The sequence below is a fragment of the Magallana gigas genome, chromosome 3, assembly GCF_963853765.1.
Source record: "Magallana gigas chromosome 3, xbMagGiga1.1, whole genome shotgun sequence".
In the NCBI taxonomy this organism is placed as follows: Eukaryota; Metazoa; Mollusca; class Bivalvia; order Ostreida; family Ostreidae; genus Magallana; species Magallana gigas.
Genome location: NC_088855.1, coordinates 3,681,126 through 3,708,199, shown reverse-complemented (window position 1 = coordinate 3,708,199; position 27,074 = coordinate 3,681,126). Strand labels below are relative to the sequence as shown.

At 33.3% G+C, this 27,074-nt stretch overlaps 1 protein-coding gene and 1 long non-coding RNA gene across 2 annotated transcripts in view; one reads left to right on the top strand and one right to left on the bottom strand.

The window, feature by feature from the left end:
• Positions 1–4,453: 4,453 nt before the first annotated feature.
• LOC105346910 (angiopoietin-related protein 7) overlaps positions 4,454–27,074 on the bottom strand; it is a 29,466-nt gene continuing 6,845 nt past the window's right edge. Inside the window, exons 2-6 of the mRNA XM_020074808.3 lie at positions 26,382–26,708; positions 26,149–26,282; positions 25,938–26,034; positions 6,077–6,241; positions 4,454–5,169 (exon numbers count right to left, since the gene is read on the bottom strand). Coding sequence (XP_019930367.2) covers positions 4,907–5,169; positions 6,077–6,241; positions 25,938–26,034; positions 26,149–26,282; positions 26,382–26,583 — 861 coding nt within the window. The 5' untranslated portion in view covers positions 26,584–26,708 and the 3' untranslated portion in view covers positions 4,454–4,906. The remainder of the gene's footprint in view (positions 5,170–6,076; positions 6,242–25,937; positions 26,035–26,148; positions 26,283–26,381; positions 26,709–27,074) is intronic.
• The window catches only part of LOC136273546 (uncharacterized), a 38,414-nt gene continuing 33,315 nt past the window's right edge, over positions 21,976–27,074 (top strand). The window contains exon 1 of the long non-coding RNA XR_010711705.1: positions 21,976–22,414. This is a non-coding gene — a long non-coding RNA (uncharacterized lncRNA). The remainder of the gene's footprint in view (positions 22,415–27,074) is intronic.

Here is a 27,074-nt window from a genome sequence, read left to right as displayed (position 1 = left end):
GAATACATACGACTACAAAAATATTTAAATTGTTCGTACCATTTTAAATCTGACTATTTTTAAGGTATTTGTAAATAAGTTTCCTTGAAAAACAATGCTTTAGCATACATTACATCGAATTCATCAATTATTTTCAAGAACTAAGTCTTGTCAGGAGCAATGAATTGTGCTGAGGTCCAAACACTGTTTCACTTTCGGTTTGTCCGAGTGACTGCACAGGAGAGTTGATTAAAAATCAACTCCCAAAAACTGATTTATGAGAACTTTCTATTATGACGTTCAAAAGATTACTTTCAGTTTTCCCTCCGCATGCTTCAAATAGTGCAAGTCAAAATGAGAGCATGCACCATTTTTTAAAATAAAAATATGATAAATTGCAATTAATAAAGTAAAACAACATCATTTTGCATTTCTTTACAGCAGAGAGCGTTTGTTTCAGTTTAAAAGCGGAGTAGTAATACACAGTGTAAGACAGAAACATCTCACATTGCTGTCTCACACTGGACAAACCGATCTCAAACTGGTGATAATGCGAGAAATTTAAATCCCAAGTTATTCGTTTCCACTATTCCTGAAACATTCTTGTGCGCTCACTAACTTTACGCAATTTTAATCAACAGCAAAAACAATTCGCCTTTGTATCGTACGGCGGCGTGGAAGGGCCAGATGAAAAAATAAAAAATTCTTATTTGTTAGGACAAATAAGTTATTTGTTCGGACGAATTACGATTTGTTCGGACAAATAAGTTATTTGTTCGGACGAATTACGATTTGTTCGGACGAATTAGGATTTGTTCGGACGAATAAGTTATTTGTTCGGACGAATTAGGATTTGTTCGGACGAATTACATTTTTGTTCGGACAAATAATTTATTTGTTCGGACAAATAAGTTATTTGTTCGGACGAATTACGATTTGTTCGGACGAATTACGATTTGTTCGGACGAATAAGTTATTTGTTCGGACGAATTAGGATTTGTTCGGACGAATTACACATTTGTTCGGACAAATAATTTATTTTTTCGGATAAATAAGTTATTTGTTCGGACGAATTACGATTTGTTCGGACGAATAAGTTATTTGTTCGGACGAATTACGATTTGTTCGGACGAATTAGATATTTGTTCGGACGAATTACGATTTGTTCGGACGAATTAGGATGTCATAATCATGGATACATAAACGTGAAAAGTCTAATCAGTTTACATGATCATGCGCGGATCCAGAAAAATTTACCGGGGTAGTGGTGGTGGTGGTGGTGGGGGGGGGGGGGGTCTGATAGATAGTTTTGTTTGTGGGGTGGGGGGGGGGCAAGGCCCCCCGACCACCCCGGCTCTAGATCCGCGTATAGATGTATGCCAACTCTAGTCAGCGCAGGTTTTTTCTTTGCTAACTATAAGTTTTATTTCGCGCAATGCCAGAAGAAATGATTCCAATAGTCATAATTATATGATTCCGCAGGTGGATTTCGATTGTCGATGTTTATATTGAAAATGTAGTCATTCTCCTGTTTACTTGGGACACTGGACATACGAAATTATCTTACGCCTTAACTTTATACATATACATGTATACGATCAAAGTTAACTGATATGCTTCGTGGAATTGTAATAATCGCACAATTACTTAAGTGACTTATAAAACAAACTAGTTTTTACTTATACTTTATAATATAAAGACTACATGTATATTTAGACTACATGTATCTGCTCTGGTAATGATGTAGATGAAAGGGGGGGGGTCAAGCCACCCCTTTCCTTCAAATGATAAATTGTTAATAATATAGACATAGGTGTTACATGTATACTATCTGACATGTATGCAATATCTGACATATTGTGCTGTCAAGCTCAATTTTCAAACTCTATCTATCTAAAGGATTGGAGTTATATTATCATGGTGCCATGGGTTTTCGATAGTCTAAAACTAATGTTAACCTTAATGGTTGTCTCATTAGTCAACTTTGAATCTATTTCATTTTTAAAATCAGACATAGCATCAAAAATCGTCGATACAAAATCAAAGTTAGTCGTCATCATATGCAGTTTTTATCTATAAATAACCTGGATGCCGCATTCGACCGATGAAAATAGGCGTCAGATGTTTACGATAGTATGATTCATAAACAAAATTTTTCAATAATAGTTAAGAAAAATGAGATACAACCTTTTGAAAATATTGTATAAAATTGTCAATTGTTTTGTAAGCTTTTATTTCACCTTAAATCGTCCAATTATTTTAATTTTCCCCATAACTTGATTCAATCAGTTATGATTATTCAATCAGTTATGATTATTGATAATGTTTTTATTTGCGCTCCTAAGATTCTAAACATAGGAAAACTTTACAAAGCCATATGATAATTTTAACATGCAAATACGTCATCAGAGGTCTATTTGACGGACAATAAGTATTTTTATCATTAAATTCTATTTTTATTACTTTTTTGCATTATAGTTAGGATGTTGTGATATTTTGCTGACTTTATATTATAAAGTATAAGTAAAAATTAGCTTGTTTTATAAGTCACTTTTAAAAGTAACTGTGCGATTATTACAATTCCACGAAGTATATCAGTTAACTTTGATCGTATACATGTATATGTATAAAGTTAAGGCGAAAGATAATTTCGTATGTCCAGCGTCCCAAGTAAACAGGAGAATGACTATATTTTCAATATAAACATCGACAATCGAAATCCACCTGCGGAATCATATAATTATGACTATTGGAATCATTTCTTCTGGCATTGCGCGAAATAAAACTTATAGTTAGTTAAGAAAAAACCTGCGCTGCCTAGAGTTGGCATACATGTACATCTATACGCGGATCTAGAGCCGCCCCCACCCCGCAAACAAAACTATCTATCAGACCCCCCCCCCCCACCACCACCACCCCGGTAAATTTTTCTGGATCCGCGCATGATCATGTTAACTGATTAGACTTTTCACATTTATGTATCCATGATTATGACATCTCTCTCTCTCTCTCTCTCTCTCTCTCTCTCTCTCTCTCTCTCTCTCTCTCATATATGTACCACTATTAATAACTTATTTGTCCGAACAAATCCTAATTCGTCCGAACAAATCCTTATTCGTCCGAACAAATCCTAATTCGTCCGAACAAATCCTAATTCGTCCGAACAAATAAGTTATTTGTCCGAACAAATCGTAATTCGTCCGAACAAATCCTAATTCGTCCGAACAAATAACTTATTTGTCCGAACAAATCATAATTCGTCCGAACAAATAGGTTATTTGTCCGAACAAATCGTAATTCGTCCGAACAAATAACTTATTTGTCCGAACAAATCCTAGTTCGTCCGAACAAATAACATATTTGTCCGAACAAATAGCTAATTCGTCCGAACAAATCTTAATTCGTCCGAACAAATAATTTATTTGTCCGAACGAATCCTAATTCGTCCGAACAAATCCTAATTCGTCCGAACAAATAACTTATTCGTCCGAACAAATAGCTAATTCGTCCGAACGAATAAGATTAATTTTTTTTCTCATCTGGCCCTTCCACGCCGCCGTAGTATCGCGTATATAGCTTTAAATCAATAAAATGAATTCCCTTTGTTTTATGAAAAAAAAAATATATAATTTTTTTTCTACTTAACCTTGACCTTTGAATTTTGTCATTTAGAATGGCCAATGTAGACGCTTCTATTCTTAGTGGTCCGATGTCTAAAAAAAACTTAGTTCAAAAGTTGTAAGAAAATTTATTAACATTTTGAAATTTAAGGGGCAATATTATTTAAAGTAGACCTCGGAACATTTTGATATGAAAAGATTAGAAGATCCTCAAACTGCAAATAAGATATTTCTATAAGTTCCAAATTTCCATCTCTTACAGTTTCAAAGTAGTAGCGATAACAAGCATTTCATACGATAAGGGCAATAGCTATGATTATTTTTTAGTGGGGAATGAAATGTTATATTTTGAATCACTTAAAAAGTTCTATTTTATCAATAAATCAGTTTTGCCTTGCCACCCTAATCAAACCGAAGAACTCTCTAAGTGAACTAGAGACATTAGTAAACGTTTCAAGTCTCTATATAATTTATGTGTTTTTACAGGAGTAGCTTTAACAAGCAATTCATACACAAAAGGCAATAACTTTGTAAGTTCTGAGAGTTATCAGGCAATGTGCTACTGTGGAATCATTAAATTTCGTGCGGGCAAATTTTCGTGGATTGCTTAAATTTTACAGGTTCATGGGGACGTAATTACGTGTATTCACTGAAACCTACAAAGGAAATATGACTTTTTTATCCTGATTTATTAATTCGTGGAGGATGTTAATTCACAGTTGAGAGGTACCCACGAATTCCACGAAAATTAAGCCACCACGAAATCTAATGATTCCACAGTAATTGCTGCCATAACTTTTGATTGACAACTACTTAAAAATGTTTTAATATATTTAATAATATAAAAGCTGTCCAGATGGAAAAAGAGAATAAAAAATATGTATTAGAAAAAAGAAAACATTAAAAAAATACAAGATGTCATTCACTTAATAGGTGAAAACACCTAAATAACATGAAAAAAATATGTCTTCCCACAAATGTTTATCTAAAAATAAGATTTGGTGTTATGACTACTTTACTTCTTGATTTCGAATAATAAAAGTTTATTTTAATGTTTTTATCTAATGTTGTAATAATCAAACGCCAAAACTTTAAAACTAACACTTAATCGTTTCTTGTTAGATAATCCTCTTATTACAAAGTAGTATTATAACATCAATAACATACAAATGACGAACGTTTAAACATTCAATTACATTGATATATCCTTCGACATTGAGTAAATAATGGCCTTGATGATAAGAATTCATTAGTCTTTAAAAAAAATCTAGTAAGGATTTTTCTCTAAGTGTAGTTACATCTTGATATCAGGTTCGCGAACGAATCATCAACTGTATTGATTTCAGAGAAATATACGAATTTTTCCAGTGGTACCATGCGATGTAATCGACGTTCGAAGAATTACCAATCTTCTCTGAGTCAGTGTATTGTCCATTAGGGTTGGCATAGAAACAAATGTCAAACCATCCTGCCGATCTGTGTTGGATGACACAGCTACCGTCATCCCACTCGTCATTATCTTGATCCGGTGTTGAGAACTTCATGCTATTGTGATAATTCAGGCTATCTCCTACAATCAGATTTGTAACGCGCTATTTCATTGTCTAACTCAAAATGTTCACACTTGTATTACGCAAATCCTTCTACATTTCTTTTGTTTGGTAAATCAAAATTACAACAACAAAAAAAAATTTCAATAACTACAAAATTTATATTATGCTCGTATATATAAACTGTGTTGTATGGTGGCATAGATCTGCCACCACTTGTCAGATGATTTAGTCGACTTGTCAGATCTTGATGTCAACTTCTCAGATAATTATGTGGACTTGTCAGTTCTTTAAGTCGACTTGTTACTTAGTCCTTAGTCTACTTAAGTCCACGTGTTTAAAATTTTAACACTATAACCTTCCCACGCCCAATTTGTGCCATCAAGTTGAAATAATATTTTCTGACAAGTCGACATAAGGATCTGACAAGTTGACATTAGCATCTTTTAAGTCGACATAAATATATGACAAGTCGACATAATAATCTGACAAGTCGACACAATTATTTGACAAGTCGACATAATTTTTTGACAAGACAACATAACATCTGACAAGTCATTATCTGGCTTATAATATGAATGATAAATTTCTTTAAACTAGTGGCCATATCATTTTTTCTGTCAGATAATTATGTTAACTTGTCAGATTCTTATGTCGACTTGTCAGATATTATGATGACAAGTTAATGGCAGTTAGTTGCACTAGCACGCTTTAACAACAAAATATTGAGTTTCTAGTCAATATGGTTATTTTCTGACAAGTCAACATAAAGATCTGACAAGTTGACATAAATATCTGACAAGTCAACATAATCATCTGACAAGTCGACATAACTATCTGACAAGTGGTGGCAGATCTATGCCACCATAGTGTTGAGACAGTTTATACGCATTTGTATAAACCGCATAGCACGTTACAACTACTCACCTGCATTCCCAACGTATCCATTTACTCCTAATTTATATTTACTGGCCTCGTCCCCAACAGAAAAGTTTGAATAAACGGCATATACCTTTTCTCCGTTGAATCTCTCCATATCAACTCGCAGCTCTTGTGGCTGCACTGACGACATTCTATACAGCATGTCATTTCCTTATAATATGATGAATTTGAAATAGGATATTTAAATTTATGAGTCATCTGTAACAAAAAGACCAGGGGCCACATCGCTCACCTGAGTAACATAGGCCATTGCAGCTTTGTATCAACCTCTAATAATAAAACGCCGCTTAATGATACAAATATCATTAAGTGATGCAATTACAGCCCCTAATGCTATACATTATTGCATTTACAGCCACTGATGATAAATCGCCGCCTAATAACAGAATTTTATCATTAAGCGTCGCAAATGCACAGCAGACCTAACGCTTAATGAAACAAGAAAAAGGCAACATGTTCAACCCCTAATGATACAGACATTTATATCATTAAGTTGCGATTGCACTCCTAATGATATGATAACATATCTAAATGTTGAACACTGGTCTGCAATGGACGTACGATTTGTTGTGAATGTATCTAATGTCTATAGTGGTTATAATAAAATACAAGTAAACGTTATAAACACCTTAAAAACTTAATAATAACGCATTATGATGGTACTGTCATCCACGTGTATATGCGTCCTCTTTTGACTGAAACTAAATTCTTTAGTAAAGAGATATTAAACATAACATTCTTCTTAAAACAATTATAGTGGTACATGATTGTCATTAAAATGTACGGAAGCCCATTTAGGACCTATCAAAAAATATTTTTGAATTTCATATAACGAATTCTTGAATTTGATAAAACGAATTTAAATCGTTATAACGAATCGTTGAATCCGTTATAACGAATCAAATTTGTTATAACAAATTTTAGGAATTCGTTATAACGAATTTAATCTGTTATAACAAATTCGCTGAATTCGTTATTTCAAAATTTTAAATCTGTTTAAACAAATTAAATTTGAAATAACGAATTCTTGAATTCGTTATTTCAAAGTTTTAATTTCGGTCGTAATTTCGGTTTTTCTAAATCAGTTATAACATATTTCACCCAATTTGTAATAACAAATTTCATGTTTTCGGGATCAAATTAAACGGGGTGGACCTCATTTGTCCCATATCGGCGTACGACAAAACGGCGAAATGGAAAATGAAGTAAACTGGCGTAAGAACAAAAGTGGAGGAATATATTGTTACAGCTGTTGCTGTAACCATGGTAACAGGTGTAACAATTCCAAAAGACACCTTACTTTATCGGCTTTGCTAGATTTCCTACATAGATAGAAACAAAATATTTAAGAACTGCTATATATGTAGCAACGCATTTTCACCAAAAATATTGTGCAGGATATACAGATATACGGGTTTCTGCGCAAAATTCCAAAATATTGTTTAGTCAATGCTATTAATTATTGAGCATGCTGATTTATAAAAGGGTACATGCAGCCCAGCCAATGTCGAACTTATGTCATTGAATTTATTTACCAGAATTTTATGCAAAAACCGCATCGAAATCGCTGCAAAAATAATGGAGTTACGCCGCTTCAAAGAGCCTTTTTTTACCTCTTTTAGAAATCTAATCAAGAGAAAATGAAATTAGGCGATAACAAGGCTTCAGTGACGTCACGAGGTCAACACTAGGGAAATTTTCAAGCTATTCAAAATATATTCAATTTTACAGCAAAAATGATTGATATAGGTCTGATGTTTTGACGTACCTAGTTAATTTAAGTATTGTAAATTAGAAAATTGTATCCGTAATTATTTTGTTACAGTCATATTTCTTTTTAAACGATTTTAAAATTTGCTATTCTAATCGCCCTTTACCGATGAATAGGATATCTTTAAACGCTTGCATGGGCAGATTTATGTTCATTATTCATATTTATTTTGGTCGGAGCGTGTTCAAATCCAATAAAGCTTGAAGGGAGTTATGATAGATTTGATATGCACGCTCCGACCGAAATTATCACATCATAATATTCAAAGAAAGATACCTTTTTGCTTTTAATGATATTATTTCCAATTACTACACTTCAAAACAACATTTCAAAACCACTGGTTTTTTTTTCATGCATAGCACATGTTATTACGGGCCGCCGGAAGGCGGTCCGTTATTTGATACACATCTAAATATTGTTACTGCGTTTCTGCGGGATAGTTCTTTTTTTTAATAGAATTGATACTATGCTTATTTTTATGAATTAAAGTTAATTTGCATGTAGAAATATTTTTATGCCTTTTAGAAAATATCACATATTTTTTGTTTTACTCGTAAATGGAAAGTAGGTCATACTTAGTAGATTGTCGTAGTTGGCGCGTTTTTATCGAGACTATAATCTATTCGGAATATTTCGGAGTTCTTCGTTCTTTTCAAAACAATGCACCAGGATCGGTATGCGGGACATACTAAAGACCTGAAATACTAAAGACCTGAATATCATTAAATTATATTTAAATGATATATCTGAATTTCTATCTGCCGTGTCAAAATAAATGACTTTGCGTGTGTATTATTAATTTCCATGTAAAATGTGGTAGAAAATCTGGTGGAAATCTGAATTTCTATCTGCCGTGTCAAATAAAATGACTTTGCATGTGTATTATTATATTTCCATGTAAAATGTGGTAGAAAATATCATGAAATGACATTATATCAATTATTTACGCAAGAATATGACAGAAATGAAAATTTGAATTGAATGGAAAATTTGAACTAATCAATTTTTATTTTATTATGAGGTCCCTTGAAATCATATATTAAACTAATGCATTCAGTTTTTCATTCAGTACAATGCAACAACAAAAAAACCAAAATAGTTTGAAGTACATAATCTCCGAATGAAAAATGATTAGTTGAACTTTTATTAGAGTAATGTACAAAGCAATGTGCTCTCCATTACTTCATACTATTGCAATGATCATACAATTTCCGTTAGAAATGCTTACAATAACGAAATCGATTCTTTATGATAATAGTAAAATGTTCAACTTCAGCTGTTGCTGTAACCATGGTAACAGGTGTAACAATTCCAAAAGACACCTTACTTTATCGGCTTTGCTAGATTTCCTACATAGATAGAAACAAAATATTTAAGAACTGCTATATATGTAGCAACGCATTTTCACCAAAAATATTGTGCAGGATATACAGATATACGGGTTTCTGCGCAAAATTCCAAAATATTGTTTAGTCAATGCTATTAATTATTGAGCATGCTGATTTATAAAAGGGTACATGCAGCCCAGCCAATGTCGAACTTATGTCATTGAATTTATTTACCAGAATTTTATGCAAAAACCGCATCGAAATCGCTGCAAAAATAATGGAGTTACGCCGCTTCAAAGAGCCTTTTTTTACCTCTTTTAGAAATCTAATCAAGAGAAAATGAAATTAGGCGATAACAAGGCTTCAGTGACGTCACGAGGTCAACACTAGGGAAATTTTCAAGCTATTCAAAATATATTCAATTTTACAGCAAAAATGATTGATATAGGTCTGATGTTTTGACGTACCTAGTTAATTTAAGTATTGTAAATTAGAAAATTGTATCCGTAATTATTTTGTTACAGTCATATTTCTTTTTAAACGATTTTAAAATTTGCTATTCTAATCGCCCTTTACCGATGAATAGGATATCTTTAAACGCTTGCATGGGCAGATTTATGTTCATTATTCATATTTATTTTGGTCGGAGCGTGTTCAAATCCAATAAAGCTTGAAGGGAGTTATGATAGATTTGATATGCACGCTCCGACCGAAATTATCACATCATAATATTCAAAGAAAGATACCTTTTTGCTTTTAATGATATTATTTCCAATTACTACACTTCAAAACAACATTTCAAAACCACTGGTTTTTTTTTCATGCATAGCACATGTTATTACGGGCCGCCGGAAGGCGGTCCGTTATTTGATACACATCTAAATATTGTTACTGCGTTTCTGCGGGATAGTTCTTTTTTTTAATAGAATTGATACTATGCTTATTTTTATGAATTAAAGTTAATTTGCATGTAGAAATATTTTTATGCCTTTTAGAAAATATCACATATTTTTTGTTTTACTCGTAAATGGAAAGTAGGTCATACTTAGTAGATTGTCGTAGTTGGCGCGTTTTTATCGAGACTATAATCTATTCGGAATATTTCGGAGTTCTTCGTTCTTTTCAAAACAATGCACCAGGATCGGTATGCGGGACATACTAAAGACCTGAAATACTAAAGACCTGAATATCATTAAATTATATTTAAATGATATATCTGAATTTCTATCTGCCGTGTCAAAATAAATGACTTTGCGTGTGTATTATTAATTTCCATGTAAAATGTGGTAGAAAATCTGGTGGAAATCTGAATTTCTATCTGCCGTGTCAAATAAAATGACTTTGCATGTGTATTATTATATTTCCATGTAAAATGTGGTAGAAAATATCATGAAATGACATTATATCAATTATTTACGCAAGAATATGACAGAAATGAAAATTTGAATTGAATGGAAAATTTGAACTAATCAATTTTTATTTTATTATGAGGTCCCTTGAAATCATATATTAAACTAATGCATTCAGTTTTTCATTCAGTACAATGCAACAACAAAAAAACCAAAATAGTTTGAAGTACATAATCTCCGAATGAAAAATGATTAGTTGAACTTTTATTAGAGTAATGTACAAAGCAATGTGCTCTCCATTACTTCATACTATTGCAATGATCATACAATTTCCGTTAGAAATGCTTACAATAACGAAATCGATTCTTTATGATAATAGTAAAATGTTCAACTTCAAAACAAGTTGCTGAAAGTATATTAAAATTTACCATAAAAATTAGTACAACCAACTCTTATTTTCTTCTTTGTGGTGTGTTTTTATGTAAACAACCAATGATTCATACAACAATTATATTTTTTGCGGCCCATTTGACGCTTGCGTCAATATGATTTCTTGTGTATTATTGCAGCAAATACCGTTTTTCGGTTATGCTGTAGGACACGCTTTTTTGTGTCGCTCATTTTTTATGAAATAATGGGGCCATATGTTTCAAAATTGATTTGTAATGTTATCACAGTAAAGGACACTTGAAAAATATAAATATGATATTTTATATGACTTAGCCAGGCATTATAACCAGGATGTGCGCATGCGTGAACCAACTTTCCATCGGGATTGGTAAACGTTTGGGAGGAAAGTCGATAGCTTCTTGGAGAAACTTCGAACTGATGATAGGTGCCAAAAAACAAAAAACCGCGACTTTTATATCATATAGTCATTAAAAGTGATAGGAATGTTATTTACCTTTCGTTTACACTAAAAAAAGTTAATTAAATATTTGCGAGGACAATAAAGGCAATGTTACAGGAAAACAAGAGACACGTAGCTTCAAACGAGTGGGTTGGTGGGGATTAATAGGGAGTGGCCTGTCCCCATGCAGTTGCCCCCCTCCCCCTTTCCTAGCATTTTCCGAGCATGTAAAAAATTGAAAGTGACTGGGAGGAAATAAACAGTGAAATTTAAGTTTGAGGTAAACTTAGCATTTCTATAGCTACATGTACCCCCACGGTGTACGATTTTCGAATTTTTTAAACTTTTTTTTTGCATGTCAAGAAGTGTTTGGCGATTCTCCCATCCCACCTCCCTCCTTTCACTTGTTTACGATGCCACCTGCCTGAACAAAATATTTATTTTATTTATTTATTTTGTTTTTCTTTTTTTTTCAGGGGGGGGGGGGTATTGGGGAGGGGTAGGGGTGGTCAGAACACCGACCCCATGTAGTTCTATCCATAACCCTTCACCAAGGTCTGTGTGTCCATCACCAGGGTCTGTATACCCATCACCAGGGTCAGAGTACATATTACCAGGGTCAGAGTAAGTACTACCAGAGTCGGTGTACGTATCAACAGGGTCTGTATACGCATAACCAGATTCAGTATACCCATCACCAGGACACCAGGGTCTCAATACTTATCCCGAGGGTCAATGTGTCTTTGTGCTCATCACCAGGGTCTGATTACCCATAGCCAGAAATCTACGTACCATCACCAAGGTCTCCATGCCTATCACCAGGGTCAGTGTACGTTTCACCAGGGTCTATATGCCTATCACCGGGGTCTGTATACTAGTATTAATAGGGCCAGAGTGCACATCACTAGCGTCTGTATACCCATATCCCGAATCAGTATACCCATTACCAGGGTAAGTTTACCTATAACCAAGGTTAGTGTACCCAATTACAAGAGTGTGTACATGTATACGCGTAACCAGAGCCAATATACCCATCACCTGGGTCTCAATACCTATAACAATATCGGTTTTGAGACCCTGGTAATGGGCAGATCCTGGTGATACGAACACTGACCTTGGTGATATTGTATCCATCGGTAAAAAAGGCGACGAGAATAGCAACTTTTAAAATCCTTTAAAAGAAATCTGACTGTAATGAAATAATTACGGATACAAGTTTCTAAATCTACAATACTTAAAATAACTAGATACGTCAAAATATCTGACCTATGTCAATCATTTTGGCTGAACAATCGAATTTAATTTGTATAGCTTCCCTCCTGTTGACCTCGTGACGTCACTTCCGCTGAAGCCTCGTTATCGCCTAATTCTGTTTTCTCTTGATTACATTTCCCAAAGCAGGTAACAATAGCCACTTTGAAGCGGCGTAACCCGTTATTTTCGTTTCGATTTCAATGCGGTTTTTTGCCTTAAATTTTGGCAAATAAACTCTTTGACATATGTTTCACATCGGCTGGGCTGCAGGTACCCTTTAAATTTTACGATATATTCGTACCAAAATTGCACAACTTTACATACAGATTAAAAATTCAAAACGAACTTCTGGAAAAAATCCTCTTGAAATCTTTTTAAACAAAGCTTCATTTACAATTTTTTAGCAAAATACACACGTGCATTTAGCAAGGCGTGAGACTTTGTTTACCTCGAAGTTACACATGTGCTTGAAAATCAAGCCCGGGCCTTTTCACCCCCTTCCGGAAACAACACGCATCAAAAATTCAAATGACCTCGCATTATTACAAAACTGGGATAGTTAGACCTCTTACACATTGTTTTTCATCTCATAAAAAAACTCAGCTCCTGTCTCGAGCGGAAACGCCCCAAATTCAAAGGAAAATTCGGGAATTATTTTGCCTCAGCCATGTACTGTAGTGACACCTGAATGTTGACAGTCATCATAAAGCATTTATCTAAAAAATACTGTAGCATACAAATACTGGCTACTGATGTTCACTTTTTAAAATTTTAAATTTTTTTTTGATTACAATGCTTTAGAAAAGATTTCTAGTAATAAACGTTTGAATGTCAGTCGTAGAGTTTTAAGCGAAATAAAGAAAGAACTCCAAATGTTTTACTTGTAAACAAGGCGCATGCCATTTTTAGTTAACATTTGTTAAATGTACCGTTTTTCAAGCTAATCTCTCTCTCTCTTTCTCTCTCTCTCTTTCTCTCTCTCATAATTCGTTTTCAGCATGCATAAATAAATCGTTCATAGCGTTTATCACATTCAATATAGGTCTAAAACTGTATTTTTCACTTCGAAGTTGTGAGCTCCGTATTTCGCTTATGACGCGGCGACTGAAAGTCAATTTTTGGTTGACTATTAAAATGTCCTTACAAAAGTATTGAGACATCGGTGTACCTTACGATTAATATCTATCGATATAGATCGTTAAACATTATCATTAATATTTATGCATGTACTGGCTAAAAAAATCTATTTTGTTTATATTGTAGCTTGCAGATATTGGCTAATGATGTTCACCTTTTTTATTAATATAGAAAATTACATTTTCTAATAATATAGTAGCCGGTGTAAAGTAGAGTGATGACCCCCGTAGAATAATGACCGGGAGTCATTTTTCGACGTAGAATAATTACCCCCCGTTATTTTTCTAGTCAGAAAAATGATTCCCTGGTCATTATTCTACGTAAAAAAAATGACTCTTTTGCCTGAAGAATAAGTGTCATTTTGATGAAAATGAACACATTCTACATGAAGAAAAGTGACACTTGTAGAATAACGACCCCCTTATAGGTGAAAGTTTTTCAGTACATTTTTTTTATTATTTGTGAAATAGTCTTTACAATATTGTAATCTTTACTGCAGTTTACAGAAAGTACCGGAAAGAAGGGGTATATCTTAGAAAAAAAAACCCTTCCTTATAACAAGACACTGACGTATTGTATCGGGGTACCGGTGTGGTTGTCATCTTAACGAGTTACATTTACATGTATCTCATTATTACGAGCGACAACACATTAGAATTATTTCGAAATACAAGACACTATAAAACAAAATTCTGTTTATTCGCGATGAAAGAGTAGACTCGATATTGTTCATGAATTATACCTGCATCGACGATTTTCCCCTACTACAAACTATTTGATATGAAATTGCATCAACCAGAATAAATGATGAAAACAAAATTATGAAAAGTTTACTCCACTGTTAGGCATTTTTACCACTGAAGTTACAAGCTATTATGCCAGTAGAAGCTCACGGTCAATAAGGAGATAAGAAATATAAATGTGTCTTGTGATCAAAGCCAAGGAAGATATAAACCCCTCGAAACCACCTTGTGGTACCCGTACAGCCCAAATTTGAGACCTGAAAATAATAGCCCTACAGGTCTCCTGCACTGCCCTGTAATATGTTCGATGTACACTTTAAAGAAAAGGGAGATAACGGCCAACCATTCACCACAATGTCAATGTGAAAAGTTAAAAAAAAAATGACAACGTTAAAGTGAGTTAAATGGACACATTTAGATTGGCAAATTTGCCGATGCAATTGTAAAAATCGCGAAAAAAATAATTTTTAAAAGTTAAGCAAGCTGTACATAAAATTTGATGATCAAATATCGTTTTTAAATGATAAAGCTATTTAAAATGTTTTTTTTAGAATTATTCATGTAAGGTATCAAGTACAGTTCAGCCGATTTATACAGAAGTGTAGCGTCATTTCCAGCCATGGTTCGACGAGAGAAGAGACGTAACTGTTAACAATTAATTTGTGGAAATGAAAGTGTGTTTGTGTGTGTTTGCTACTGATATGAAAGAATATATACAGCGATTTCTTCAAAAGTTCGGGGTTCATAACTTCAAAATCAGTTGAACAAAGTGAAATTCAAGTAATTTCGAAGTCAGACATCCTGGATACGGTGTAACCCATTTCTATTCTTGTTTACAGCGGGGGTCATTTCTCTTCATGTTTATTAACATGAAGAAAAATTACCCCTACGTTTTTATTTTTCAGAAGAATCCAATTATTCTACAGCAATTCTTTTTTACACCTGCATTGTTGGCTGCAGCATATGCTCTCTAAATACGGTAAATAGATATTGTAAGAAATACATCAAGCAAAGTCTTCAAGGAAGATCTTTCTTGAATTCTTACGATGTGTATTTTGTATATATTATTTCATAACGCACGATTGTATCTGAAACAAAATGATTAAAGAATACCAAGAAGAACTTTGTTTTGTACTAATTAATCCCTTAATAATTGACAATAAAAAATAATATATTTGTACTTTATTTTCAATTCAAAATCTACCAAACTTCGTGACTCGAATTTGACCTAATAAAACATAGTGATATATTATATAAAAAGAAAACATTAATAAATAAATATCTAAGGTTATACAATTTTATATCACCTGAGCCGAAAGCTCAAGTGAGTTTTTCTGATAAAGATTTGTCTGTTTTCTGTCGTAGTCATAGTCGTTGTTGTCGTCGTTGTAAACTGTTCGAATTTACGTCTTCTCCTTCAGAATCACTTGGTCAATTTCAACCAACTTGGCACATATCACTCTTGGGCCAAGAAAATTTAAGTGTGTACGAAAGAAGGATTACACCCTATTATATCAAGGGAGATAAATAGGAAATTATGAAACTTTATATGCATTTTTGTATTTACATTAGGTCATATCATGACCCTGGGGATATGTTGGGGCCACAGATGTGGGGGAGGGGGGTCAAGCTGTTACATGGTAGTATATCGTGAAAATCTTAAAAAATCTTTTTACCAAGAACCGGTTGAAACCTATGTGTAAACATCTTTAAGTATTTTTGATTCTATGTTGTTCAAATCTTGCTCACCCATGGCAAAGTGTTGCTCAGGTGAGCGATGTGATCCCCGGGCCTCTAATTTCGTGACCTTGTGGTATTTAAAAAATGGTAAAAGCTGTTGAAAAGGGTTTGGTTTCTAATATAAAATGTCTTTGAAAAATCAATTCTGTGCCGGAAAAATTTGTTTATCAGTTGGCCAAAAATATTTTTAAAAAAACACTCATAAAAATCAAGATATCTGTGAGCCAATGCTCACTAGTGATACTCCCGCTCTAAGGTGAATATGCAAAATAAGTAAAGTCGACATTTAACAGAAAGTTGCCGTCCGATCAGTAAAAAAAATATACCCCACAATATGGCATGCCTAAACAAATAGTGTGTTAAAATTACAAGCATCTGTGATAAAGAGTTACTGAGAAATCGTTGACGAAAATTTGTTGGAGAATTTGGGCTAAAAATAAATAAAGTCGTCATTCAACAGTAAAGTTGCCGTCTGATTGGTACAAAAATATATCCCACGATATGGCATGCCTATACTAATAGTGTGTTAAAATGTCAAGCATCTGCAATGAATAATTGCTGAGAAATCTTTGCCGAAAATTTATTTGAAAAATTTGGCTAAAAATAAAGTCGTCATTTAACAGGAAGTTGAAGTCCGATTGGTACAAAAATATATCCCACAATATGGCATGCCTTAACAAATAATGTGTTAACATTTCAAGCATCTGCGATAAATAGTTGCTGAGAAACATTCGACAGAAATTTTTGTCGGACGGACAGACGGACAGACAGACAGACAGACAGACACACAAGGGTAAAATAGTATACCTCCTTCTCCTTATGGAGCGGGGGTATGATAAACTTTTAAAGATTAAATATAGCAGACAATATCTTTATGATGCATAGATTCATTCTGAGAGTGCATCAAACCCCCTGGTAAACCACATCGCATACCGAAGTTCATAAAGCACTGGCAAGAACACGAAAATACACTGCTAAAAGAGAATTAAACTAACACCTACCCAGGAGATTTTTAAAAATCAATATTTGCTTTATTCATTAACAGATAAGGATGTTTTAAACACAGTTAAATTGAATTTGAATTATTGATCCCCTTTTGTATAAGTTTTGCAGTTATTTCACTTTTGGAAAAAATTGGTATTAAATGTAAACAAGTTATATATTTCTATCCATAATGATGATTTCTACCAAATTTCAAGATATACAGGACACTGATCACGTGAATATAATTGTTTTGCTGCTTTGATTAGCTAACTCTTTTATAATTCCAAAACTTGTTTGATTTTATGATGCTTTATTTTATCTATAACATCAAACATGATTTGTTAGACCCCCCTCGTACTTTACGGCTCTTAAGTAGTCATTGTCACAATGTCTCACCTTTTTTTTTTATTATTTACATTGTACTAATTTAAGTCCTAAAACCTATACAATATATAATATCATACTTAAAAAAAATACTGTTTTAGAGAGACGGCAGGAATCTGAATTTATTTTATTTGCTCGTATCAGAGAAACATTTTGAATATTCTAAAAAGAGGATAGGTGCACCGCTGATCACAGTATCCACAATTAAATGGTAAAAAAAGAGGTCGTGAATTGGGCTCATCATACATCAAAGCCAATGCTCTAACTGGAACCCACTCTCCTAGCAATGAGCGGCCACCGCTTTAATCACTTGGCCATCCATGCAAGACAAAATTGTTTTGCTTTTGATGACAATAATGCATATTTTCATTCTCAATTGTGTAATAAAATATTAAGAGATATGGATGGAATTCAGACTCTTGTGGCTTTCTAATTTGAAGAGCAGCCCCTTTTTATTAATTTAAATAAAACCTCTTGTAATTTTAACGTCATCTGGTTTTAAAAGTGGGTTAAAATTCTTTGTTTTTTAGATATCTGGAAAATAATATTTAAGTAATGACTCTTTATTTTTTTAAGAAAAAAAGTCTTCAAAACTTTAGTTAAAGCATACTGTTAAAAACATTCGATATTGCAAATTTTAGTTCTTTGGCCTTTTAATATATCTTATTACGAATTATACGAAAAAAATATAATGCACTTTAGGTAAAAAAACAACACCAAAATGAACATTTTTGCTTCTGTTACATTTTGTAGAATGGTTGATTTTATACCCCCTTGACTCCTTTTGTGAAGGACTAGCCCTATTTCTTGACGAAAAAATCTCATGATTCAAAAACATTCTGTTAAGAAGTGTTTAGAATTTCATCTGGAGTAGAACATTTTAGAGACCGTTAAAAACATTGTTAGAAACATTTTTACTTTATTGCTTATCAAAATATAAATGTATCCCCTTACAGATATTGAAAATCAAAGATATGATCTTCTGGTAAAATCAAGCAATAGGCATATCTACAAAAAATATTTCATGAAATTCGATGTCTCTACATGTAGCTCTGACAGTTTTTGAGAAAACGCATGCAATGAATCATGCTAAAAATGCATGCAAAAGAAAAATAACTCATCAAAGAGGAGAGACCATATTGATCAATAAATCAAATGGTATGAAAACAATAACAATGATGACTAAAAGACCATGTATTTGGTATCAACTGTAAGACCATTTACACGCACGCACGCACGCACACACACACTTCTAGCAATAAGAGAAGCGTGCTAAGCCATCTAGGCAAGACAAAAGTCTTGCTTTCGGTGAAATAAAATTGAAATGTAAAATTTATTTATATTGATATTCATTTGTCCGCCATTTTCCCTAGTGCCTTGTATGCGATACATCACATTAATGCATTACCTCATCAGACGTACGTGTGTGGGCTTCAAATTGTTTATTACTATTATTCTCAGTAATCATAATCCATTATAAATTAGTCTTTGTCAATAAAGCAAATTTTATCAATACTATTATATCATTCCTATGTTTGTTACTGGTCTGAATTTACTAAAAAAATGACTTTAAAACACCCTATAGGTAGGTACATAAAAATACTAGATGCTGTCATTAGACAGTAATACCCGCACCATGTGTTTGCCCCTAAATAACACTGTTTTGTACCAGTTTAATTTAAAATGGGGGCTATATGCAAGCTCCGGTAATACAATTAAAATTTATAATTTTCATATGATAATACACATCGTGACATGAGCAGCACTTTATGTGCAATTTGGGTAGAACTGTTTGCATTGAATTTTCAGTTAATCAATAATCTTAACATTTTATGTCATAGAAAGTATAATGGTCTATATAATTATTACAAACAAAATTGAAAATTAAATTATGCCCCCTCCAAGTGGCGGTTGCCGGTTTTAGATTTGCTTCTGTGTGCCTACATGAACATCATCGTGTGCACAGATTTAGAGAAGGGGTGGGAGTGAGGGGTCCAGACCCCCCCCCCCCCTGAAAATTCATTTATATCAATTGTAAAAGTACCAAAAATACACCTTTGACCCCAATGCTCTTACAGACATGTAAACTCTCAAACCCATTGCGCTTCAATGTTAGGTAACATTATTTGGGGGGTAAATATTTAATCAATATTTGATATACTTTATTGTTTATCTCAATAGAAAGTATACATGTACATCACAATATGCAGGTGTCCTGCACCACCTTAAAGCTGTTATTTACCTAATAAAATAGTGCAAGTGGATTTGAAGAATAGGTCATAAAAATACATGCATGTTACAAATGAATGATCTTTGTCTGATGTTACGTACACAACACAGGTCTGCATGTCTCATTAGCGGGTACTAGTTTTACCCAGCTCTTCGATTAGATGGGTTCACGTGTATACATACATGGGTGTTGCTAAAACGCGGAACGGAAAACGGAACGGAAAGCGGAACGGAAGGGAAAACGGAAAATCTTATCTAATGTTATTTACCTCATAGATTTGTTAATCATGCTAAAACGATATACTTTATGTACCTTTTTATTTTATTTTTTTGAAAGATTAGCAATATTAGATTATTTATTCAAGAATATTTATTACCTCAAAATTAACAGTACATGCATTGACCACTATATTCTGTCCCAAAATATCCTCGATTCACTTTTTGCTGTATATTTATATATACCTCAGAGTTTAAGCGATTCTCTTTTAGAAGCATTACACATTCTCATTATTCTTTCTTTAAAACGTCCTCTCTAGCTTATCAGCTGGTATAAATACACGGCTAAAAACAAAGAAGTCTACGGGGTTTTGCATTTCAACAGACCCGGATTATAGTGTTGAAAAATTGTGCAAGGTCTTCTGAGTGACTTCCAAATGGAGAAAAGATGTCAATATTTTCCATTATAAATCGTCCAAATGTGCTGCATGAATATTTTGGGATCGACATACTATAGTCCCAATATATAATCTTAAAATCAAATTAGGCAACGTCTAGAGCTCTCTATTCGGATCATATGTATATAGCTGCTGGAATAAACAACTGCTTAGTAATGCAAACGTAAACAAAATTGCATTGCTAAAAATACTAGTTTCACAAATTACTAGTTTCACAAATTACCGGGTATATTTTAATGTTTTCTGTATTTTAATTTTTAATGTCGTCAGTCCTACAGGTTTTTTTTTCTTCCATCTCAATGATACTGTATCGTCTGTATGATAAAAGATCGTCTAGAACACCGACAATTCAATTTTGATGTAAGTATATACATGTACATCATCATATTTGAAATATAAAAATACTCAAAACATGCATACAGTTGTTTGACCAGTTCCGAATAGGGTATAGATTTGGAGGTGCTGTAAATGTTCCTGGGTGTTATTTTTAGATCTAATTTTTTGGCCGATATACACCATATCCCTGCTGATATAAATGCAATATTACTGTATTTAATTTTTTTTAAATAAAATTTTATTCTAACAAATTACGTGGGAAGCCATTTTACCAGTTGCGAATAAGCCGATGGGTTCCGAATAACATAACTGTTCCTATACATATGGAATGTAGATAAAAAAGTTTCGGTCCTAAAACTATTGATTGAACCTGTTGAATAACAGGTTTAATGCAAACATCTCAGTTATTGGTATTTTCTTAACAATACAGTTTGATTTGCACGGAAATGACAGACAAAATCACCGTAACAATAATTTAGCCTGGTTTCTAACACCTTGTCGGAATACAGTCGCAGCCCCTCCACTTATCATTATTGTGGTACAATATGATTTATTTAAGACGGAGAAAGACATTTAATGAATTTCAGAAGTATTTGTTTCAATCAATATCTTCATTAAATCCTAAAACAGAGGGAAACAAATTGGGTATTCGGAACTCGTAAAATGACGGCTAAATAAAATTCTGCTTCCATTTGCGTTTTTATTTTATTTTTTATCCTGTTTGCTTTTGGGTATGTTAGAATACATACTAAACCTTCATTTAAAAAAAGAAATCTTGTTACAAGTAAAAATTTAAGGCACCGACAGACAATTGTACGTGCCTATTAGCGTTCCAATGACCTGGATTTATTACAAAGCGAAAGTAGGTCGACATAATCTAAGACCGATATCAAATACATGTATGACCGCAAAAACGAAACTACAGCTGAATTCAAACAAGCATTAATACGTGTTTATATTAAAGGTATTGATTTTTTCCCACATTTTTTATTTCATTAATTTTTTGCTATTTAACTTCTTAACTATTCGAAACTGGTCAAAATTCGGAACTGGTCAAACGACTGTAAAACGCTTTCACTAACTGCGTACGTTACGCTGATATGCCAGCAATACCATATAAGAAAAATAAGTAAAAAGTTATAGCTAATTTACTCATGTAAATGTTTCACAATTCGTATACATTTGATTTTTCCGTTTCGTACTCAACTAAAGCCGAATGAATACAATGCTATAATTGATAGACATTCATATGAATATTAATAAGATAACAACATGTTGATAATCATTCATTAGATATAAATAAAAGATACAAAGTAAATCGTTTCTGGCCAGTCTATACCCTTTTTAAGCGATAAACGTGATGCTATTTTCCATTCCGTTCCGCTTTCCGTTCCGCTTTTCGTTCCGCGTTTTAGCAACACCCATATACATACATGTCTGTGTTTTCCGTATGCAGAAAAGGATTAGGCCCCTAGTTAAGATCAGCTAAAGGAATTCATTATTGTGTTCTAATTGGATTATCATTATGATGTTGACCAATTTCGGTAAGCATAATACATGTAGTAGCAGTAGCGCAATATAATGAGATGCCAGCATGCATATATAAGTTCTACTTTCACTTTCTAAACGTGATCTCCCTTTGACAGCATACTGTATCATCATCTTTTAATATTTAAATAAGCTTATCATCGTTACCTATCCTACCGCATTTGTAAAGTTTCTGTCATTTTAGTTGCAAAAGTTATTTTTTTCATTTGTCAGACTGCATGATCATGCACTATTGAGTTGACCCCATATTGACCCTGTATAAACAATTTCTTATTAAATTTGTGTATTACATGTAAGTAGGTGTAGACACTTATCATTTTTATATGAGTTATAATAGGAAGGAAGGAGTATTTCTTTCCTAATGTATTATAATGCATCAAATACAATGTAGGTCATGACCTTATGGGACTGTTCTGACCCCACGAAACAGGAAAATACAAAATATCTTCTAATGTCATTATGCATGCATGATGCATCAAATGGTGTAAAGTACATTAATGACCCCCAGGTGTTGTCTTTAACCCCCCAACCCCAATAATAATGTATTTTATCTTATTCATATGTTATACAGTAGTGTTTGATCCATGTGCCGGGTAATTCCTAGCCTAATGATGTCATTGCTTTGTTAAAGAGACTTTACAATTGCCCCAAATAGGCGATTAATACACATGGAAGTGATGCATATAACATTTTGTTTATAAATCTTAAAAATTGAATTAAGCAATTTCCAAAATGTTAATCACAAGAGAAAAAGCAATCAAGAAATGATTTAAAATGTGCTTCTGTACACATGTAAGAATGTATTAAGAGGACTGAATCTTTTTAACCAGATTAGATTGGGGGGGGGGGGGGGTGAATGTGGATATAAACATTTATAATTTGAATCATTTATTGTTATTAATTTTAACTTGTCAATGAATACTACTTATTGATCCCAAGGTAGAAATATGACCTCTGATCATATCTCAATAGATCATTTGTCAATTATGCAAGGTGTAATATAATTTTTTTAAGAATAACATTTTTTACCAGTTTATGTAAGTTTTTAAACACCCAAATTATATTTTGATTTTGATAGATCATTCGACAAGGGAGGGGGGGGGGGAGAACAGTTTATATTTGAGTTTGTTTGGGAGTGGGGGTTCCAAGTCATATATTTGACAATTTTTTAATGTACATGTAATTTAAAATAAAACTAAGCCATACTACAGTCATGAACATGAATAGTATAGAACAAAACAAAAACTAATACATATACATGTATATATACATAGGAAGTATTATAAAAGTATATATAAGTTATAAAACAGATGATTGATCTATATCTGTGTTCTTAAATTGATCGATCATAAATCATGTACATATTATATTATTGTTTCTTTGTTCAAGGCATTTAAGATGGTATGTAGGTCATGATCCCAAATGCTCTTCCTGAAATTATTAAATATCATAAAAACCATCCCCACCCCCTTAGAATCAGAAATTGTCAATTATCTTTAAATTATTGATGTTTGATGATCCTATCTCTATTTAATCTTTATTATTAAGTCTCCCGAATGAAATTTGAAGACTTATTGTTTTTGTACGGTTCTTAATACATGTATTATTATTCTTCATCTTCTTTTTCTTCTTTCCTGCTCTGAACTTGTTTCTTAGAGATGGCTGAACAGAATTGTACAAAACTCTAGGATATGATAGGCCTGCATATCTAGTTGTGCACCCTGGTTTGATTTTTCTCATTTTGGGTTAGACAACCACTTTTCGGGGGAGGGGGGTGTCAAAAGGGTGTGGGGTCTAACATTGAACCTTGTAGGAAGAATCGTAGACTCTATTGTAAATGGTAACTTGAAAACGGACAAAGATAATAATATAGGGTTTTCATAATCATATATTGGCTGTTACTGGCAATATATAGGGTTTATTAGATCTGACCCCTGGGGTCATCCCCACCCCCCAGGAATTTGAAATTACTATATATCTCAGAAACTGTTATAATCATGACCCCTAAACCATATATATTCATGTTTCTGATGTCAAGGGGCATCAAATGTTATGTAGGTCATGGGCCCTGTGGGTGGTCCTGACCCCCTCAAACAGCAAGTCCCTTAATATCTTCAAAACAGTTGAGATCCCCACCCTTAAACCATATATATTCTTGTTCCTTGTGTCAAGGGGCATCAAACGGTATGTAGGTCATGGGCCCTGGTGGTGGTCATGACCCCCCTTGAACAGGAAGTGCACGAATATCTCAAAAACGGTTGAGATCCCCACCCCTAAACCATATATATTCTTGATCCTTAAAGGGCATCAAAAGGTATGTACCGGTAGGTAATGGGCCTCAGGGTTAAATTTAATATTTCAAAACCGTAATGCACATCTATGGAACAGTTCCTATCATATCCCAAGATATGATGTGTCTATCCATTAAATCATAAAAGGATTTCTAGGATCTATGGTTTTTTTAAGTGATAAACGTCAATTTTCTGCTACTTTTTGACTCCCTGGATGAAATTTAAATTTTTAAAACCTTACTGCACATCTATATAACAGTCCCTATCATATCCCAAGATATGATTGTCTATCCATTAAATCATAAGAGGAGCTCTTGGATCAATGTTTTGTTTTTTAGTAATAAACGTCAATTTTCTGCTACTATTTGACTCCCTGGATGAAATTTAAATTTTTAAAACCTTATTGCACATCTATAGGACAGCCCCAATTATATCCCAAGAGATGACGTAGCTACTCCAAAAGTTGTAAGAGGAGTTCTGGGAACCATATTTTTTTGGCCAAAAAAACGTCTTTTTTTGTTGCCCACTGATCCCCTTAATAAAAAAAAAAATTCTGGAACCTGATCACGCCTCAATATGACAACCCCAATCATATTCTAGAAGATCATTTGGCTACTGCCAAAAAAAAGTGACGTTTTTGAAACCAGTTTTTTTGTAAAAAAACGTCATTTTTCAGCCATTAAATGACCCCCAGGACAAAATTGAAAATTCCGCAACCTTATTGCGCATCTATAGGATACCCTAAAACATATTCCAAAAGATGATTTGTCTACTGTTGAAAATGTAGGAGGAGTTCGAGGAAGAAGGTTTTTTGTGAAAAAACGTCATTTTTTACCAATTATTTGACCCCCAGGACTAACAGAGAATTTTTGAAACCTTTTTACAAAACAACATGATACCCCAAATCAAACTCCAAGAGTTCAGTTTGCTGGTTTATAAGATGTAAGAGCAGTTTGAGAAAGTAAAACGTGACAGACGGACGGACGGACGGACAGACGGACGGAACAGGGTAACAACAATATACCCGAACTTTCTTTAGAAAGTGCGGGTATAAAAATCCCCCCTTTTTCTTTTAAAATAGATATACGTTCTGCTTAGTAGAAAAGAATAGGGTTATAAAAAACAACAATTCTTTCTTATTAAACAAATCACAATTTTATACAATTGAAAAAAAATCCCTGTTAGTTTTAGATAAATAGCTACAAATGCAAATAACGGTACACTGTACCTATCCAATACTCATGATCAGCAAATCCAAACCCGTTCTTATATTCTGTCCAATTGCGGTAAAATTCCACCAATCCATTTATTCTCCGCTGGATCACCTGTTATATATTTGCATGCTTTTCCAAATGATCAATAAGAAGTTTCAGATTTTAAAAAAATTGATTAGTATACTTAAATGATATTCACAGAGAGGAGGAAGAAAGAGATATTACCGTCCAGCCTCCATTGTCAGTGGTCATATCACAGTACACGGCCTTCATTTTATTTGAAACATCTATGATGTTGTACACACCATCTTTCCCTTTTGTATTGGGAAATCTCTTCAATATATCAGCACAACTGGAACCTGCAATATTGCTTTACCAATGTACATATTATTACAAAGCTTTGATCAAACTTTTACAATACGAACTGAATACAGTATTTATGTACTTACAATGCTTACCTGATATGACAGTTTCATTACTAGCACATGCGAGTTTATTTGCCAAAATTCTTGTAAAATTTTTAATTATATCTGTAGTCACATCCTCAATTCCTGTGTTGATTTTCGCCTGCATATTGTTTTCGATTTCTTCCAACTTTATGATCAGCATTTTTTCAAAACTTTTTTTAAGTTGCTGTATTTCGCTTTTAATAAAGTGCATTGCTGAATTCAGGGAGAACTGCTGTCGATCATCCAGATCATTAAAAATATATTGATTTCATCAGCAAAATCCAAATAAAAAGATTGAAATGTTTTCCCATCGCTGAGTGATCTCGTAGTTCCGACCTAACCTAATGTTTAAAAAAAATAATGCTAAAATTATTTGAGAAACCAACACATGTTTTAAAACTTATAGAATAACAATCGATTCACACAGTGAACTGGCAAGACACAGAAATAAAAATCTAAAATTGAAAAGTAAAACAGTATTTTTGAGGTAGAATGACTCTCTATGATAATAGAGATTAACTTCTGTAGAAAATAATCTCATTTTGAATCTGTTCACTCACAATTATTCCTGCGCAGGGGTGTCACGGAAGCATATGGAATAGAACCCACTTGTAATTTCGCAAATAAACAAATCTTATTGTCTGTCCCAAAATATTAATGTAACTCATTTATTCAAATAAAAATACATGAATATGTAGAAGT